Here is a 21688-nt window from a genome sequence, read left to right as displayed (position 1 = left end):
TTTCCCACGGGGATTCATATCCTGGGTTTGCCTCCTCTATACTGAGCCCGTTGCCATAGTCCTTATTAATGGTCACTCCTCGTCTCCCATCCCAATATCTTGAGGTACCCATCAGGGATGCCCGCTATCGCCACTCCTATTTGCTTAAGCAATTGAGTTCCTTGCAGCTAAAGTCAGGCAATACCATCAAGACAAGGCCCTCCGCTGCCCATCCTGACATATCCGGATTTCTCTGTAAGCGGATGATATCACGTTATACATTAGAGAGCCCCAGATGAACCTCAACCCGCTGCTCCGTGAGTTTGTGCGATTTTGGGGTCAGTCTGGGATCCATATAAATTGATCCAAATCTCAACTCTTCTCCCTTACCTCCTCAGTTACGGAATTTGCCCCTAACTTTCCAATTGAGCAGTGCCCTGACTAGGTTAAATATCTTGGTATCTGGATTTCCGCAAATCATGATTAATTGATGCGCCTTAACTATGGCTGTACTCTGGATGGGATACAGGACAATGGTACTCGCTGGACTCCCCTTCCGCTATCCATCGCAGGCCGTATATCCTTAATTAAAATTGTTATCCTTCCTAAAATCCTTTATCTTTTCAAAAACGTACCCTACAACCCAGGCAGGGCTTTTTTTCAATGCTCCGCACAGAGCATATTCGCCTGACTTGGGGAGGTACGCAGCCCAGAGTGCAGTGGGACTCCCTCACTCGCCTCTACGGCCAAGGGGGGTTTCGATATCCCCAATTTTGAGCTTTATTATATTTGCACACAGGCTCATTATGCACACTTCTGGTTCCACCCCTCCTAGGTACATGCCTCAAGTGGCTGCCGAGCACTGGCTCTCAGACCCCATCCCATTAGACGGCGCCATCTTCGCTGCTGATGCTAACTATGCAGAAACTCCAACCCTGATCACTACCACTGCCAGGGCTTGGCAAGTTATTGTTACAAGAACCCGGGCCCCTATGCAAATTCCGAACCTCGCAGTAGTTCTTCGCCGCGCTACCCCCCCCCCTCCTACCCCGTGGGCCTTTTTTTATACATTCGATTACGGCAGAGGTTCAAAGAACACACTCCTTCCTTCCCCAATGAGCCACCTAAGGTTGTTGCACTTCGCCTTATATTGGCCGAAGATGCAGCACCTCATCTTGTTTCTTCCATCTATCACTCTTTGTACACCACTCAGTTTGCTTCCCCAACCACCTCAAAGGATAAATGGTCCGCAGAATTGCAGCTCACCATAACGGAGGAGCAATGGACTTAGAGCTGCGGGCAAACGGAACATAGCACCTCTAGTAGCCGCCTCCGGATACTCCACTATAAATACCTACACCGTACATATTAAACACCTGCCAAGCTCTGTCGCTTTTGGTCGCGTGATGATGGTAGGTGCGGTCGATGTGGGGCTGCAGGGGCTGACTTCTTCCTTCTGGCATGGGACTGCGCTGTTGTGCAGGGGTACTGTATCCAGGTATTGGAAGCCCTGGAACAAATGACATCGCTAGACCTCCCTCACACTCCCCTTTTTGCCCTTCTTGGCTATACTGCAACCATAGCAGTGACACACAGAAAATTAGTCTCCTTCAGCCTCCTCCTCACCAAACGTCGTATTGCATGCCGTTGGGGCTGAGGCCGGGCGCCTAAGTTTAAGGAATGGATCCGAGATATGGTATTCCGGCAGGACCAAATGTACGCCTTTGCTGAGCTGCTCCCACTTTCCTACCGGCCCCGTGACAACTGGGGACCCCTCACAACATATCTGCTAACAAACCCCATTTCTGAAGTTGATGACACATAGCCTAACACTGTGGCAACTGCCTGCGCCCCCCCCAGACCCTTGACAGGTTGACACACGTTCCCCCCTCAATCCACCCCTCCTCTAAATTTGCCCAACGATTGAATACTGCTATTATGTGCATTATGTGGGCTCTCCCATGATGTTATCTATAATGCCCCATTGTATGGATCATTCGCTCACCGTGTTTTAACGGCCCTCAGGTCAATTATGTTGGTCTACTGTCCCCGCTTCACCGGTACAACTGCAGTGATACTCTGTCCGTACTCTTGTCTGCCTGCGTTGTATTTTTTTTTTTTAAGTATAAATACATTTATTAAAAAAACATAGGTTTCAGAGACGTTATAGTTAGAAATTAGCATTTACAAAAGCTTTGAAATTCACTGAAAAAACAATAGGTTTCACACCAATTATAGTTAGCTGGAAATTTTACTGACCTAAAACCATTGAAATTCCCACATTATAGTTAGTTGGACTCACTATAACTTGCGCGCCTGCAATGCACTGCTGATGACATCACATATTACATCACTCATGACATGGTCAGTGACATCACTCATGACATCACTGATGACACCATCCTTGTGACAGTGACAGACCTCCTTTCAGTGTAATGTAACCCTTGAAACACATATTCAAAAATAGAAACTAAAATTTTCAAAAAAATAGAGATACCCGTTACAACAACCAATTCAGTAATACCACCATCCATCTATATACACATCCACTCATTCACCAACAGTTCTATATAGTCACTCATACATATATTCACTCATCATATGTAGTGAAACACCTATACATCTTGTTACACACCGACAGTCATCCAAAAGTTACTCACAAACATAATCACACATGCAAATAAACTATTGAACATCCATTTATTTGCATATACAGCTTTATTCCCATCACGATGGCTTCAGGTGTGCTATACCTTTGTAATAAGGAGGATTGTTAGCGCTCTAGTTGTTCTTTAGAACACTCTAGGAGGCTGCAGTAGAACACAGAGGAATCAACTGACAGTCTCTGTCCTTGTTGGATGTACATGTTTTACTGAGAATGTCAGACTTCATTCTCACATGACTGAGAAAGATAATGTGAATTTACAGAAAATATGCTTTCAGTTTAGCTTTTTCACATGGTAAAATCACCTTAGAACACACCACAATTCCTAAAATGAGTATGGTACCATCAACAAATGATTTATAATGTAACTAAAGTCCTAAAACCCTCTATTAACTACAATGCTTTTTAATGAGGTGCTATCATGTATATTGGTCCCAAGATGGCTGCCAACACTTCTTGGATGAAGTGCTGACAGCCAATCAGATCAGATCTGTGGTTAGGCTCCGCCCAGATATATATATTTTTTTTAACCTAAATTACTCAAAATCCACTGGAGCACATATCTTGAGACATAGCAAAGGCACATCGGGCTACCAGTCCCTACAATTTTGCCAAGTTTTGTGGAAATCCATTCAGCCGTTCGGGCTAAAAGGGAGTCCAACCGCCCTATGGAAGTTAACATGGGGAAAACACGTTTTGGGAACCCCCTTTTATCTCGGCCCCCGCTTGACGAATCCCTCCCAAAACTTTCAGGGAAGGAGCGGAGCAAAGCGAGGCAAATTTAAGGAAAATTACAGGCAGATTCCTCAACCGGCGCAAAAGTTATTCCCAATAGAATGTTGTGGATTTCCTATAGAAAACAATCCTAACTATAACTACCTACTGGCGACCAACAGTAGGTAACTACTGGCGACCGCCAGTAGGTAATTTACATTTTAAACTAAACCACATTCACTGGATGTCATCAGTGATGTAATTTGAGAGTCATCAGTGATGTCATCAGTGCTACAACCGCAAACTGCTGAACGGAATTACAACAAATTTCGCATTAAGGTAGCCCTTGCCTGAGAAAGAACTCTTTTTCTTAAATGGTGTAAATCCATTCAGTAGTTGCTGAGAAAATAAAAAAATAAAAATATCGATATATAGAGGCGCAGTGGATCCGCGCACCCTGCCGATCACGAGCTGCCTGCTAATCGGCTGTCAACACTTCAAACCAGGAAGTGTTGGCAGCCATCTTGTAAAAGAAACGTGCGATATGCGAGGTGGATCCGCGGATCCTGCCACGAAGAAGAAGAAAAAAAAAAACAAAGCGCGGGCTCCTGCGCTTCGTTATTTTTTAGTCCTCAGGTGGGCAATGCTTATATTGTAATGGGGGCCCAAATGGGGCCCCCAGCCCCGGGGACCACTACATCCTGGGGCTTTTTAAAAATACTTGCGGGGCTCACGCCCCCCCCCCCTCCCAACCCCGGGGACCGCCACCCCAGGGGCTTTTCTAAAATATTTTCAGGGGCACATGGCCTCCCCGCATTTGACCCCCCCCCCCCCCGGGATTGTTTTAAAAAATAAATAATACCTGGGTAGTGGGGCTCAAACCCCCCACACGCCGCGGAGACCGCCACCTCCCCGGGGCACTAACTATGCAAATGTGGGGGGGCACCACCACCTCCCCGGGGCTTTAACAATGTTGGGAGGGGGGCCCGTCCTAGAGCCCTATGATGGCCCTGGGGACCGCCACCCCCCTGGGCCGGCTCTTGCAGTGTCCCAGGGTGCCCAACCCCGGGACACTGCGGTTTGCTATGGCAGGGCAGGAGCCGTGCGACTCCCTCCCTGTCATAGCAAACTTTGGCTTGGTTTTTGGAAGAGAGAGCCGGGAAACCAAAGCAGATTGCTTTTCCACACGGGGAGCTGCATCTTAGCAGGTTCCCATGTGGAAAAGCAATGCCGGCTCCTGCAGGGGGGGGGGCCTGGGGGAATTGGGGACCTGCCCACGGTCCCCAATGAATTGGCCAGGCCCCGGGGATGGGGTCCCCAAGGCCAGAAGTGGCCAGGGACATCACTGATGTCATCAGTAATGTCTTTTGAGAGGTCATCAGTGATGTCCTCCGTGATGTCACTGACCAGGTCATGAGTGATGTAATATGTGACGTCATCAGCACTGCATTGCGCGGGCACGATTTATAGTTAGCAGAACTAACTAAAAGGAGGAATTTCTATGGTTTTGTACGAGTGAAATGTCCAACTAACTATAACGTGCCTGAAACCTATGGTTTTTTCAGTGAATTTCTAAGGTTTTTTCAATGCTAATTTCTAACTATAACGTGCCCGAAACCTATGGTTTTTTCAGTGAATTTCTAAGGTTTTTTCAATGCTAATTTCTAACTATAACGTGCCTGAAACCCATGGTTTGTCAGTGAATATATATAAGATATTCACACACATTTGATGTGAACGTTTGTGTATTCACTGAATAAAGGTTGTTTAAAGCAAGTTAAAGTAGCCTTTCCTCATACCTTAGCCTCAATTTGCCAGAAATAAAACACAGCTATTACATGTTTTTATGTTTTCTACAAAATAGGGCCCAGTTATTGATCCCTCTAGACTTTCTGGCTAAGCAGAGGCTCATAGCCAAATAATCAACTTGAAACAAGGAACCTGTAGGACTGTAACCCATAAACCACTAGAGTAAAACATGAGGGCGGTGTATTCTGTGCAACAATGTGTCTTATGAGACTAAACGTTTATTTGATTTTTTTCGTGAATTCCAAAAACTCCTTTCACCATAGATGGATACACTCAAGAATCCACACTATATATTTTCAGACTTTATTAAAATCAAAACCCAACTTTGGTGCAGGTAAAACAAGCCTGCTGCTCCATTCTTTGAAACTGTCACTCTTTGTCTCTGGCTCAATTGTGGTGATCCAAAGTGAGCTACTAAAGCTGTGCTGGCTATGAGAAGCCAATGATATTTGCTACAGAAATTTGTAGCTCACCTCACACAACCCAATCTCCCAGGAAGAAAGCTAAAGGTTCCTCTCTCGCATGACTTTAATATAGTTTGTGATCATTTTGAAAAGGGTATGCCTCATGATGTGTGATGTAAAATGCAAAGATTTACAGATTAATCCCATTGAACTTTAACTCAAATCTATCACACAATATAATTCATATGAATACATATGTATAACTGCTTTGCTATCAAATTATAAAAACAAATGTTATATGTGCAATTAATACAAAGTGCAGCATGCATTTATAACTGAAAAATGTGCACTCAGATACACAACTACATTCATATATAAAGTGCAACGTGGTACATACGCAGAAAAAAAAAAGTCTACAATTTTCTGCCTATGTCAGTTAAAGTGTTGCTGTGGTAACCATTTAAAACATAAAGAACCCTGAAATTTGCCATTTATAGTAATCTGTGCAATTCAAAACCCATGCATTATATACAGCTCATGACCTTCCACATGGCATCATTGATAACGTCACATGAAATCATTTTAGGGTGTGAGATATAATTAGCATTGTGGATTCTGTGGTATGATGTGCTCAGAATATATATATGTATTCACACCCCCCCTGGTACTAGCCCAGCATACATAACCAGCATACTATACTACCAGTACAAGCTTACAAGCTTTGTCTAAGAAACAGTATAGTAGAGCTACAGAACGCAGTATCTCAAACAGTATAGCTAACGCACAGCTTGGAACTGCGATTTACAGTGGTATCTCAGCATGCATGTTATTCAGTACAAGGCTCAGCATACAAACATCAGAAATACATTAGGTAGATGTACATGATAAAACAAGTAGCAATACTTACATCAATGAGGTTTTTAGCCTTGAAAACCTCTCCAATTTCATATATTATATAGTCATCTTTTGTCCTTCCAATGCCATCGAAGTGCACGTGCTGAACTATCACCTTCACATAACACAAAAAAAATATAAATTTAACAAAATGTAACACAAACATGGAGGTGAAGCACAGTTTGAATAGTAGCTTTCTAGCAAACAGCCCATCCCACCCACCATAGCAATGAAAAATAGATAGGATATAAAAACACTTTGAGAAACAAAATAAATGAATGCTGCAGTTAGCCCTTTGGTATGACGGTTCTCTTGTAATCGCTGATGGTGTGTTGCCTAGATAGAAAGAACCCGCAAGAACGGAATGACAGACACATCGAACCAACATAGAGCTTTCCATTCAGGTTGAAAGGCATTCCATATACTGGGCACAAAATCAAAGAGCACATTTTACATTTATAGAATTACTCTTCTTCTAAAGTCAAAATTTACACAGCGGCCAATTCCTCTAGACGTAAAGAAAAACAGGCTTATAGAGTCTGGCAAAATATAGTAAACTGAGATTTTGTACAAAACAGGTGTTTTACTCGAAAAATAGTCATTAATACAATGTGCCCTTCTAGCTTCGATACTTGATTGGATGTTTATTTTGTTTACTATCCTATTTCAGTATAGTTTGATAGGGTCATTGGCCACAACATTAATTGTATCTGTGAAAAAATGAGAAAGCGAGTCATTAATCAATTAGTCAATTAAGGCCAAAGTACTTTGGATGCAGTGCCAGGAAGGGTCCGGGCATTGATCAGGAGGCAGCTGAGTTGTTCCGGGGAGGTCACGGCTGACTGTGCTGGTGTGGCGGCTACGCTGGTGGGCGGTGCTGGGGTGGATGTAGAGGTACCGGCAGCGGACGCAGGTGAAAGTTCTCTCTGTGGTGTAAGATGAATCCAGGCAGCAATTGTTGTTGTGTCCGGGCTCTAGGGCACGGAGATCTGTGGCGGAGTATCTGCGGAATGCGGGGAGCCAGGCTTCCTGGTGTTGGGCACGGTCCAGGCACGGAAGGGTGCAGATGTGCTTGCCTCTGGCGCGCTGATGGCATGGCCCCTCAGCAGCCTCCATAAGTAGACCTGGGAGGTAGGAGGGGCTGGCAGGATGGCGGCGAGAAGGAATTGGCAAGGGCGGGGAAAAAGGCAGCAACTTGTGAATAAGGGGCACAAGTAGTAACAGGGAGCACACGAAATAAATGCAATAATGCCGTGGGTCTAGTGGACTGTGGGATAGAACTGATAGCCTCGCAGCGGGGAGCAAGGCTGCAGTCAGGAGGAGCTGGGCAGCGGCAGCAGGGGAGTGGCACCCGAGCAGGTCAGAGGAGCACATAGCAGTGCTGGAAAAGCTTAAAAAATCCATGTACTTTTGCCACCATACCTTACTTCTGCTTTTCTTGCTTTCATACTGTAGCATTGACCCCTCACTTTCTTTACTGACCCATTAGCTCTCCAGAGACTTGCAGACTGCATTTTATAAAATTGGTAAGAAGAAGTAACTCCCTTACACATTCTTTACCCAAGAGTCCTGAGAAGGCACTAGAACACAAAACAGGGGTAGGAGGATCAGCAAAGACTCAATGAGGAACAGTAAAAATCTGTGCACCCGAACTATTGTTTCTAAAAGACCTGCGATACCCCATTTCCAAAAGCATCGAAAAACAATACATGAATGAACTTGCTCTAGTGTGGCTACCATCAATCCCAGCTTTTTTCCAAGCTTGAGGTTCATGAAGATAACCCAAATGGCTGCCAAGACATAACTTGGAAAGCACAGATGCTCGAACCCAAATATCAAGTACAGGAGCAAGCTGCTACTCTGAAAACAGAAGGTAAGGATATATTAAACCCACTCAGCTAATTATGAGTGGATGGAGACATAAAAATCATATAGCCTACTGCTGCAGGGATTCAATCTCATAAATATCGAAACAGAACACCCACGTCCAAGTGTAAAAGCTGGGGTGTCCCAAAGCAACGCTTTATCTATTTAACAGTACCCCCAGTGACAATCTGCCTTTCACACAAAACCTCTCCGAAGAAGTTTCTTTAAATCCACCACAAGAAATTTTCATCTCTCTGAGGTGTTATAAGCACTAAGCATAATCTTAGTCTCTATATTTAACTTTGTTAGAAAAACTTCTTCAAATTCAGACCACGTGCTATCTATTTTGTCTGTTTCACTGTGGGCTCTGATGCGGGCTGCCATAATGAGACAATGAGAAACATAGTTTATGCCTTGGCCCAAAAACGGGATAAGAGAACAGTAAATTCAGCAGCTCAGGCCAGATCATCAGTAAAGACGGGGTTGGCAACTAAAAAACAGGATCCACAGCATCATCTGTATTAATTTGAAGAAAAAAAAAATCTGAAAAAATTACACAAGGCCTTTCTTCCTCTGTCGAATTAGAAACACATCCTAGTTATGCACTTTGTAGGAAAAAGGCTAAGTAAAAGTCAATTGCCTCTACCGAACAGGATGAAAGACCCAAGGAGGGGGAAATCAAATAAGAGAATAAGTGCAGATTATCAAAAAAAGAACCCAAAATGATCAGATTTGCAGATCATCCAACACTCATGAGACACGCTTCAGCAGCAGAATCCAGCACCATCAGCCATTGACTATGCAGCTGAATTCAAATTAAGCCTCTTGACATTAGAATTTAGGAGCCGCAAGGACCCATTACTAACCAGTAATCATGTATCTGAGTGCACATTTTTCAGTTATAAACTACATCAGCCGTTAACTGGACTACTAAAAGATGAGAAAGCTATTTCTTTCAGTAGTCGAATTTGTCAATCTTTTCAGCAAAGCCAAATACTCATTAAATGAATACTGAATATTATGCCACATCCTTAGGAATCCTTACCTGTGCATGGTTAATTCAGCAGATATTAAATTGGATGAACTACAGGAGACATTTTCCAACCCAAAATCCATAATGGAGTACAGTTCCAAGCTGGTCTCTTTTATAATCCTAACGATATTATCTTGTTTTTGAGGGGTGGAATTGACATTAATACTGTAACTAGTCATGCTTCAACGATGTATTTATACAATGATATTAAAATGAATCCCAAATGCTCCACATTGCTACGAATCTAGCTGTGAATTCCTTCCTCTCCCCTTTCCTCCCCAAGCTAATCAAAGGGGCCCACTCTGTAATGATCCTCTGCAGTTAGTCTATAAATATTTCCTAAGTTAGAGCATGAACCCCAGGATAGGTACACGAAGAAGCAAATTCGTAGTCTGGGTTGGCAGGTATATGTAATGATAAATTATGTAAGTCCAATTCCCTATTGTTTTAACAATAATTTGGTGATCTCAACGTGAAATTTGGGAGGGCTACTATCAATTTCTCATTAAGTTGCAATTTTTAATGAATTCTAACAGGAATAATTTGCAATCAAGAAACCTGGGTTATCAGCAAATTCTCTTCAGATAATTGTTATCCTTTTTAGGAAAGGTCATGCAAGTGGGGTATAGTTGTTTTACTATCAGTGAATTATCTATTCATGGAATGATAACTTTTTTTAATCCTAGAGACATAGGGCGTAAAATGTAATTTTCATTGATACTCTTCGAGACTGACATTTTCTCGAGTATTATTTAATGTCTATATCCCTTCTGGGCCTGAGACAATACAAATCTGCTAATAACTTTTGACTTTATTGTAACTTTACTCAAACAGAAGCCTGAAGAATGGTTTTTATTGATGAGAAATGTTTAATGGCACTATCTCTTAACATGAACTAGATGCGTACAGAGATACTGACCTCTAGGAAGCCTGGTCGATCCCTCCAGCAGCATTACAGGAACAATATAAAGCATGATTTTACTCTGCTATCACAATTGAGGGAGTTGGAGGGGCTGATAATTAATGCCCACTATGAAGTTATAATTCCAACTAAACCAGCTCATGTAGGCGCCCCCTGGATCTTCATGAAATACTTACATGATTTTTAATTATACTTCGATTTTACTGAAGTCAGAAGACCAGGTAGCAAAGAATACATTAGTGGTCACTCATTTTTTAATCTAAAGATTATTTTACCACCACAAGGGGTCTCTGGCTGGATTCTGATTAGGGATACTACAGAGATAGATGCTAGTGGTCAGATCCTCTGGAATTCAAAGAATACATTATTTGCATGCAAAGTGATACCTCCTCCTAGAAAGTGGTTGATTAATACAGAAGAGGAAATTATTTCAAATAAAGTTTTGATACGTTTGCATCTATAATTGCCCTGGAAAAGCATGTTACAGAGAGATCAGATACAAAATGTTTAAAGAAACTAACTGGAACTTTAAAAAAAACTGTCTCCCAGGATTGGAGTAAGCTCCCACCTACACATATGGTAGGACTACACTCAGGTTTTTACTATTTTGAATGAAGACTTACACAAGTGCTGTAGGTAACTATGCTGAACCCCAATTTAATAATATCATAATATATATTGCAGAAGCAATAAGTATAAATGATACAGTACTATTTATTTTCAATCGCACATATTAGTGAGGATTACGAACAAGTGTTTTGAAAGATGGATGACTACTAGAACTCAGATCAGACAATAGTCGCTTCAACCCATGCGGCAGAGGCTATTCGCATTCTCTTATTATACGAATACAATCCGTTGTGGTTATAAGGGCCAACTTTGCTCCAGGTCATTAAGACTAAGGGCATTGGAGCTGGTGATACCCACAGACTAAGTGTAGGGCTAAATATAGGATTGACATGTTGACGATACATCTTAGGTTGTACTTTGATCCAGTCACTTTGGAAATGACAGAATTAGAGGATTCCTACTCAAATAAGCATTTAATGAACAACCTTTAGTGTACCAGTGATGTTAAGCCTATCTATAAATATATCCACAATTAAGAGCTCTGCAATCTGACTGTTTTGCTTGTCAGCATTATGCCATACAAATATAAAAAGCAACTTTTAAAGAGTGGTCCGGTGTACAGTTATTTGCTCATTTGATTATATTAATTGAAACGTATGTAATTGAATGACTATAGGCACAATGATTACAATGTTAGCCAGAGAGAACTGAGCAGCACGGGACCTATGTATTATTTTTTCCAATACTCTGGTGGTGTATGGGTTTAAGTGTTTGTCCTTGTTGAGAACTACACTTTTAGAGGCAAATCGTTATTTTTCTAGTTTTCTTCTGCATTACCAAATAATTTGTACAACATGCTGAAAACAATGCTTCTCGTGCATTTCAAAAGGATGGCTGGCTAGGACCTGGAATGATACACCACACAGTTAATATCAATGAGCAATGTTTACTACTTGAAGGGACTAAAGCTATGGCAGACAGGTGTACTGTCAAGCTAGACAGAATAACGCTTGGATGAAATTAAAATTATGTATGTTAACTGCAACATACCTAGCTGTCAAATAAATGATAGAAGTGTAAGGAAAATTCTACTTCGCACGACTACATTAGAGTACCAAGAATTATTGTTGAATCAGTTCTCTTTAGCAACTGTTTATTATACCTGCACATAAGCACACACAATTCCTCACTCCACGCCGGTCAAAACGCCCATGACATGTCATCTTTATATCTCCTTGTTTACCGTATATTTCCAATGCCCCAGGGGCCAATGGCAACGGTTTTGTGTATTACTTTCACACGGCTCTCGGTATCAATTGTGCTTGCATATCTAAACTAGCATATTATGCTAATCTCCAAATGAGAAATAAAATATTGAATTTATTCCAGAGATCAAAAATAGCTAAGAGAAAGTCAAATGTACTCACATCTTTGTTTTCAAGAACCTCTTGTTTCTGTTCAGGCTCCACCTCAATCAGTCCAGAATCATCATCGGAGCCAAAATCAGGCCCACCCATCGGGAGAGGGTCAAGACTCTGTAATAATTCAAAGAAATTGGTCAAACTCTCTTATGCTCCCTCATCCTTTCAAGTTAATCCCCTGTGCTTGCTCTTAAAAGCGTTTCATTCTGCACAAGTACAGAGGAGAGAGGATTTCTTTCTGGAATTTTTCACCATTACAAAACAGCAGTAAACATTAAGAGCAGCCATTAAACAATTAGATTCTGATCACACTCTATTTTGTTTTAAAGTGTGACATCACTCAACTAATGAAACGCAAATGTAGAAAGCCTTTCATAATATGGGCCAAGGACATTAACACCAGGCCACAGATCAGGGCTTCTCTATTGGAATCAGACTCAAGATCCATGGACCAAGATGGTTCATGGACTCTTTTGTATAGCAGATGACAAGTAATGACTGGGGAAATTTCATGAGTAAGGTTACATACTGCTTTACATAGAGCTGGTACATATAACCAAGGGTTTCTTGGTGTTAAAGTATTACTACAATAAAAACTGAGGGCTCCAATTACAAATGTCCCAGGCACAAAAAACAATGACCACAATATCTACACCTATATTTGGAGTAAAGGCCAGAATCTTTAGGAATAGTCAGTCAAAAGGAAGTGTACGACTGTAAAAGACTGTCCAGAATATTCATATGCTAACTATTATCACATACAGGGCATATTTTGCATGCAGAAAAGCAGTAAAAAAGGCATTTGCTCCAGCAGTTGTTTTTTCTTTTTCCTCCACAAAGAAAATGTTTTCCTCCTTTCCTCAGTGACCCTCCTTTCATTATGCCCTCATCTATTTTCTTTTACTCCCCATTCTCATTCTGAAAATGCATTTACCTTTCCCATTGTCAAGACTAGATTTGAGAGCGCCTTCATGTTGAACGACTTCATTGAAAATTATGATCAATACACATAAACCTGTGTGTTTATCTGGCAGACTGACTTAGGACTGCACCTAAAAACACACTGCTGGTAGTAAATTTGCTGACACAGTTTCACAATGGTCTCTGTGCAATGGCAAAAGCCTATCATTACTTGGTCTGTGAATCATGAATGGGACTTACTCTTGCAAATGATGGTTTTACACACTTGAAGTTGACTTTGGTTTCAAAATGTTCGCAAAATCGAGCCCCTGGAGGATGGAAGAATTATAGCGAGAAAAAAAGTCAAACATTGTTTATGTTTTTTAGGATAAATGGTAACTAGTCGAGAGGTCCAAGGACAGAAGAAAACATTCTACAGAAAGGGTGCCAATACGAACAACAAGCATTTGCAAAGCAATAGATCTCGCATTTGCAAGAGTTTAAGTTAATGGCATTGTAAATGACAATGTCTTTTATTTATCTCTTTTGATAATTAACCCATAAATATAAGGCATTGTCATTTACAATGCCAATAGCTCAAACTCTTGTAAATGCGAGACCTATTTCCCCTTCAGAGAAGCTACTGCATTGTGGGTTGTTTGGAAACTGAAAGCATGCATGGTGCGCTAAATGTTGCAGGAAAGCATGTCGTGCTTGCAGTAGGAGAAACTCATTAAAGAAAACAGTGCTCATCTTATCTTATCTACTCATTTGTAAAGCGCAACAAATCATCCCCAGGGGGATCTCTCGGCTCCAAAGAAGAGGATACCCAATGAGCAGTAAGATCTTAAAACAGCCAGGTCTTAAGCATTTTCTAAATCGAGACAGGTTGGCGCAGACACGGGTCTCATCGGGGAGACTGTTCCAGTGACTGGGGGCTAGATGAGAGAAGGCCCGACCGTCGATTTTGGCATTCCTGATTCTTCGCGTGCAAAGCAGATTGCGATTGCTAGATCTCAGCTGAAGCACGGGTTGATACAGTTCGAGTTTCTTCTTAATATACGCAGGACCAGTCCCATGGAGAGACTTAAAGACCATACATAAAAGTTTGAAGATAGCTCCTTTCCTGATAGGAAGCCAATGTAATTGACGTAGGAGAGGTAGAGAAGGGGTGCGCGCCGGTTTATTGAGGGCAAGGTAGGTTGCTGTGTTTTGAACCACCTGCAGTTTTGATAATAGGTCTTTCTACATTCCAACCAGCAAAGAGTTGCCATAATACAGTCAACTAACCAGGAGCGACTGAATAAGGGTTTTTCTTGCTGTGAAAGGGATCCAGGGGAAGATCTTTCTAAGCATACACATTATTCCAAAGCAGATGCCGGACAACATCTTTACTTGTTCCTCCATAGACAGTTGATTATCGATTCTAATGACTTGATTCTTGGCCCATATCTTTTGGGGAGGGCGCCTCTCCTAGTTGGCCACCAATCTGGGGTCCACAATTCCTCAGCTTTACCAAACAGCTGTATCTCTGTTTTGCTAGAATTAAGCTGAAGGAAATTCTTCCTCATCCATTTAGCTATCTTAGACATACAGTTTTTTTAATTTTAATGTAGTCGCTACAGGGTCATCTTCTATAGGGACTATCACCTGCATGTCACCTGCATACAATATGGTCTAAAACCCACCACTTTTAATAATGGAAGCCAGAGGGGCTACATATACATTAAACACGATAGGCCTTAGGATAGATCCTTATGGGACTCCTTTATCCACCCGGGTGGTTTGTGACACAGGGAAATCCAACTGGACGCACGGTGTTCTGTCAGCCAAGTAGCTTTGAATCCATTTAAGAGCCATGCCACTGACATCAATCTCTCGAAGCCTGTTCAGAAGGATACGATGGGAGATGGTGTCAAAGGCTGCCGACAGATCGAGGAGAAATAACATTGCTGGGGTCCCATTGTCTAGTGACATCCTTATGGTGTCGGTGACTTCCAACAATGCGGCCTCAGTGCTATAAGAAGCACGGAAACCAGACTGAGATGGGTCTAGTAGGTAGTTCTGTTCCAAATAGCCAGAGAGATGCCGATTGATTAATGTCTCCATGATCTTAAAGCAGCAGGGGAGGAGAGAGATCGGCCTATAGTTTTGTAGGTCAGTAGGATCAGCTAACGTCTTTTTAAGCAGATGCTTGATTCGTGTGTATTTCTTCTTAAGAGGAAACGTAGATGGCTAATGAGATGTTTCAAACTTCAGCAAGAACATCTGCTAAGAGCGGTGTAAGCTCTAACATAACGGCATGCTGCACTGGGACTAGTGGGGATCCAAATTTTATGTGAATTAGTAAGGAGCCCACTTGCTCTCCAGTGATATCAGGAAAAGATGCTAGGCTAAACAGGCAAGGATTTTCCAAAGAGGAGGCTTCTTCGTGGTCTGCCTCCTCAAGCCCAAAGGAGCAATAGATTGTGTCAATTTTGTGAATAAAGTGACCGGCTAGGTCATCGCATAACACCCGAGTGGGAGGCGGTAGCAGGTTGTTGGCCCTCGGATTCGAGAACTACTTCAGAATCTTAAAAAGCTCCTTGGAGGAGTTCTTCGCTTTCGTGATACAGGAGCCTAGATGTGCTCTTCTAGCTGAATTACAGCTGTTTAAGTAAGCTCTATGCAACGTTCGAAAAAGCGATCATCTAGCTCAGGTTTGGAATTTCTACATTTTCTTTCCTTGACCCTGCATAGGGCCTTTTCTCTCTTGAGAGTATCTGAGTACCAAGGGGCTGGTGCTGCCCTGTCCTGAATTTTTACCCTCTTAAATGGTGAAATGGAGTCGAGGGCTTCTGTTATTGACGCCTCAAACCTCACAAAAGCTGTGTCACCATCTTCCCAGTTCGTAAATGAAGGGGTGGTGTACACCCGGCTAAAGGTAGAAGATGTCACCTTTCTCCAGGAACTACGGAGGTCTTTACGAGCTTGAGGATGGCCAGATGGTTTCGTGAGCTCCCATGAAAAACTTAGTGCCGAATGGTCATTCCAGCCTAATATCTGAGGGGGTTAAACTACTAATTCCGGGATGTTCGTAAAGATAGAGTCCAACACATGACCAGCGGCATGTGTAGGACTAACAACTCTTGGAGAAAGATCAAGTGACTCCAGAGCTGCAACTAAGCAGGCTGACTTTGTGTTGGAAGGAACTTGTCCGTTTGCACTGTATATCGGGCTAACCTTTCTAATAGCGTTGTGCAAAACCCGGTCTTATTTCCGCCTGGTGGATGATAAACTAAGGCTCACCCATAAAATCGTTTGGGCTTGCTCCACCCTGAAGATCAACAGCTCTGAATTGGGGGAGGAAACGGTAACCAAGGTCTTAAGGAGGGCGTGTGGCAATAGGTAAACCTCCGCCCCTCTTTCCCAATCTATCCAAACGGACCATAGAGTATTCTGCGGGGAATGCCATTGCCAACGCTGGCATGGCATCATTGTGCAAACAGGTCTCAGTGAAGAGACACATATCCGGTTTTGCGTCATTTAACAAGTCCCAGATTTCAGCCACAAGCTTCGGGATGGATCTAGCATTAACATACAGCCCCTGGAATGGAATTGCTTACCGTCCCCTGGTCTGCTAAAGCAAGAAATGGGGGACCCCCTCTCGTGATACTTAAGGCTAGGGAAAGGAGGGGAATTACAAATTAAACAATATTAAATGTTTCCCTCATAGCCTATATATACTTTCCTTTAAACATTGTTTATATTCCTCCCCTGGTCTGCTTCTCTGTCCTAACAGACTACTCCTTACATAATCGATTATTATTGGTTGGATGTTATATGCTGCAGGAAGTTAGCTGTGGTTCAACCAGAGACCAACCACAATATGGGCATTTCCCCAGAAGGATGGCATCCTCTATCCGTGGGTTGTTATTGCCACCCACACAGAGGGACAGATATCCAAGCTTCAACAACATTGAAGACTAAATAAGACATATTGTGTAACAACAGAAGTAAAAGTGCCAGTCCTCATGGGAGGTTACAAATGAAGACAAGGCAGTACGAAGGAGGGACTAGCAAGCCTATTAACAAATCAGTAGCCAGCATTTACAAAGCACAATGACACAAGCCAATCACAAATATGGTCGGACAGTGGGCAGGGCTTTGAATGTATACTCAAATGCAGCATGCCTCACAGAGCAGTGCATGCACTGCCCTGGCTTGACCTAAAAACTATGCCTCCTTTCCTTTATACACATGGTATCTGCACAGTAGAAATGTTTCTATAACATTAACTCTCAAGACAGTGAATGCATATACAGTGTAGTGCCCTTGAAACATAGATGAATATAGGTGATAATGTTCTCAAAGCGCTATCATCACTGCATATATATGTATGCAGGAATGCACGTATGTTTGTAGATGTATTTAGATAACGTAAACCGAGCCTGGAGCAATGGCGAGTGATTAAGAAGAATGGACAAGGTGAAGAAGGGTTGCTTCTAATACTCAGAAGAGTGGGGATGGTAATTAAGATTAAGGTGCTGAGAAGCAATATTCTTGGAAGAGGTGGATCTCGACTTGTATCCTGAAGTGGTGAAAAGTTGGGGCGGGTTTAAAGGGGATTGGTATGTAGTTCAACTTCCTGGTAGCATAAACAGAGAATGTCGGTGTTCTGCTTTTTAAAAGTTAATCTCCAGTCTGGCAATGTCCATGCTCTGGATGAAGAGTAGTACACCACGGGTGGATACCATCGCAGCAAGATATGATTGGGTGTCCACTCTGGTGGCCTGGTAGGTAATTCAGTTGATGATGTACGGCTGAGCCAATAACATTTCATTAGTGTTGGGGATGAGGAAAAGGGTTCTTCTGATCGGCATCATTTGTACCGGGACTCCATTGTTTTTTCATTGCCATTTTGTGTCAAACACTTCCACACGACCCACCTGGTCGTTTCTGCTGATGCCTGAGGAAATTCTAACTGACACGACAAAAACCATCTTGCAGCCTGCATTTCTGCCCAGGAACTGTCGCACACCCAACCCCCCCTGTTCTTTGCAGTTGGACAGAAAGCCATGAGATACTCACGCCCTGTGTAAATGATTTGTTTTCCATCTCCTGCTCCCTGCCTGGTAAACATCTTTGACACCGTGATCAGGTTATCTGGACAATGGTCTGACTGCTGGGCCTTGATCAGGGCGATTGTACAATGGTTTGAATGACCGAGCTTTGATAAAGCTGATCGAACAATGACCTGAATGACCGTGCTTTGATCAAGCTGAGTGAACAATGATTTTAGTACCAAGCCTTAACCAGGTCACCAACTACAAACATCGTCTGGATCTGGTTATCAACTGCAAACACTGCCCTGATTGAACAATGGACTAACAGCCAACAGACTGCAATGAAAAAGTATAAAAGGCTTGTAAGCTGTGGAGTAAAGCCTCCTCTTTCTTGTTTCTAACGAGCTTGGGACTCTGTTCCATAGCCCGGGCTATTTGAATAAATCTGGGTTCCTCCTGCAGACGAAGGTTCCGGTGTCTCCTTTTACTACCTATGAAGGGTATGGAAGACTTGGGCGGTTCCCCCGCCTCCAAGAACCAGTAAGTGGGTTATTCCGGTTCTTCAAATGGCACCCGAACAGGTACTCCACGAGTACGAAGGTCAGGCTCGGTGGATGTGAGGAGGTAGACGGAGAGACTCCGACGGAGGCGCCCTACCCGAGGGATTCTTGCAATCCCGTAAGCAGAATGACTCGCCCGCTGTTCCTCCCCACCCGGTCTGAGCCACATGAACGCGTTCTCGCTGGAGTCCCCTAGCAAATAATTTCTGGAGCAGGACACAGCCCTATGTCTGCAGAAGAGAACTGCCACTGTAAGGTAAGGGTGGACTGATCACCCACCAAGTCTGTATGATTCTGCTGTTATTGACTTTTGCAAAAGCCAAGCAAGCGAGGTGAGTTTTTAAAACCCGCTGGTGTCTGTTATCTGTTTACAAGCATGCCAGTCAGTAGTAAGTTCAGGAAATTATGTTGTTGTATGTGTACACAGGACTCCTAGCTGGAGGCGGCTTGTCTACTTCCTCCAGAAGGGACCCCTGGCCATACGATGTATGTTAAATATGGCCCTTCTGCCATAATGTTTTCCTCATTCTGGGAAAAATATACGAAACAAAGTAACGCGGAATTACAGTGGCCACTTTATGGCTCCTTTAATTCCCAAGTTCTCGCCAACTTAGAGGAACAATTAATGAAAAGAAAAAAGCGCCCGTCTATGTTTGAATCTGTCCGATTTTTGAGGAAAGAGATAGAACAGAGAGCTAGAAAGCAGAAGGCTCAAGAAAGAAAACAGGAACGTATGTCAATGGCCGACCACGCAAGAGAAAATTTACAAAATCAAATGACAAAATCGGTAGAAATAGCCGATAGGGAGCATGGGGCCCGGGTAAAAAAAAAATTATCCAGCTCGTGAGGAGAAAGGAAAGGGCCATATGGAAGGGGGAGAAGAAGGCGATTCCTTGCTTGATACCATGCTAGAAAGCTCTCCTGCATATGCCCCAATGTATGCCCCTGACGCCTCACACCCCGCATGTACCCCCGCCACCGCCCACTTCTGCCCCTCCTACTGTTCTCCCTATCACACAAACCCTCCTGATTTTCCTATGACACCGACCACGCCCGCTAACCCTGTCCTCGCTGCGGGAATGACAACAAGTCTCCATCCGCCCAACCCATGCGGCTTTACCCCTACCCGCCCTTTTCCAACTTCCCAGTGGTCTACAGTTAAGCAGGATTTATATAAATTGTTGAATTCCCCCCCGACTGTCCTCCTTGCGCTCTGCAGTCAGCTTTTCGTCCCTTCGAGAAAATGACCTACAGAAACAACAGAGAGAATGTTGGATAAATAACAGGAATCTTTATGCCTTTAAAGACATATGGTCCACCTTTTCCCAGTGGACGATTATGGAACAGACCACCTGGGCTGAATACATGTGTACGCTGGTCATGCAAAGATTCGAGAATGCGTTTATGCAGATACCCATCGGATTAATGGACCTTAGGTCACAAATAAGAAGAGGCAATGTTCAGGGAGAGGGGATTTTTGGCGCTATGTCTGCTTTAATGGCTTACCGTGAGTTGGCCTGGTATATGATGTTCACTATTCTAGTGAGCACCTTGCACCAGTCCAAACAACCCTTATGGTGATGGTTGTAAGGTCAACCTTATAGACCAGCTATCCTAGAGGTAGCATGGACAAAGCAGTCTTAGGCTAAACTCAAGAGGGCATGTGAAGCCAGCTGTTTTACCATCTGCATTCCCTTTAATACCAAATGAAAGGACACCACACAGGATATATATTCAAAATATATATGTATTTATTTCTAAAGAAATCCCCTGAACTCTTTGTGAGCACAGAAGCACAAGCGCATAACAAGTAACTTAATATAACATACAAAAGTTGCACAAATATGGATAGGGTCGGGTGGCCCGCTAAACCCTATACTAAAAAAATTGTAGAAGTACCACGTCACGAACAATGGTAAGGCGTAGGGCCTTGGGAATCGCTGGGGCTACACTGGACTAACAATGGTTAGGGAGCAGGAGGCCCACGGGATGCGTGTGCAGAGTCTAAAGGCACACGTGTGCACACATAGAAGTCAATGGGTGCGTAAAAATAGAAAGTTAAAGGTTTGGGAGTCTTCCGATTGGACTAGAACTTAACCACTTTAAACTAGGACACTAGGAGAGTTACTCTTTACAGGAGTACCGCAGTACTCGCGTTACCTAACCCACAGGAAGCGGGTGCATAGGTCCCAAAGTGTGTTGGGTTTCTTTGTGGAGATCTATGGAGCCTTGGAGAAAAGATGCTGCAGGTGACCAGAAGAGAAGAGTCCGGGTGGATCCAAGGGTGGATCGAAGATGTAGAGGACCTGAAAGCAGAGGGGACGGAGTCTGGGTCACTAGCCAGTAACCAGGATGGAACCAGGAAGGTACCAGGCGATGTCGCGAAGCAATCAGGTGCAGATGGGAAGCTTGTCTCTGCAGCCACGTGGACCAGGAGGCGTCGTCTGTCCCACGAAGGCTCTCGTTGTCGGCGGTGTCGGCTTCAGGATTGGAGTCAACAAGCCTTGGCAAAGGCACCCCACGCAGGATACGATGTAGGCTTCTTGCTCAGACCAGCAAGGTTCGAGGGGCTGCTTCTTTTGAGGGAAGCAAAGGCCAGTCTGGAGCAACCAGACCAGCAGTGTAGTTTCAAAGAATTGTCGCCAAGATTGCCACTAGCCAACGGGCAAGTGACCAGCAGACGCGTCGAGCAGGAAAATGCAAAAGGGCCCCACGCAGAACTCGTGGAGGGTGAGGGGCTGATCTTTGGTGCAGATGATGCTCTGGGCTGAGGCTTCTCAATCCCTAATGCACAGCTTCGAGGAGGCCTCGGGGGCTGCACAGTTAGCAGGTCGCAGACTTTTCAAGATGGCCGGTCCCACGTCTCTCGTCGCCTCCATGGGTCTCAGCTTTGTTGGGACTGTGGA

At 43.5% G+C, this 21688-nt stretch overlaps 1 protein-coding gene across 1 annotated transcript in view; it reads right to left on the bottom strand.

The window, feature by feature from the left end:
- SAMM50 (SAMM50 sorting and assembly machinery component) overlaps nt 1–21688 on the bottom strand; it is a 199078-nt gene that overhangs the window by 167646 nt on the left and 9744 nt on the right. Inside the window, exons 2-3 of the mRNA XM_086952726.1 lie at nt 12284–12391; nt 6479–6580 (exon numbers count right to left, since the gene is read on the bottom strand). Coding sequence (XP_086808852.1) covers nt 6479–6580; nt 12284–12391 — 210 coding nt within the window. The remainder of the gene's footprint in view (nt 1–6478; nt 6581–12283; nt 12392–21688) is intronic.

Source organism: Lissotriton vulgaris, chromosome 1_2, assembly GCF_964263255.1.
Source record: "Lissotriton vulgaris chromosome 1_2, aLisVul1.2, whole genome shotgun sequence".
Taxonomy (NCBI): Eukaryota; Metazoa; Chordata; class Amphibia; order Caudata; family Salamandridae; genus Lissotriton; species Lissotriton vulgaris.
This window is presented reverse-complemented; position numbering and strand designations above follow the sequence as displayed.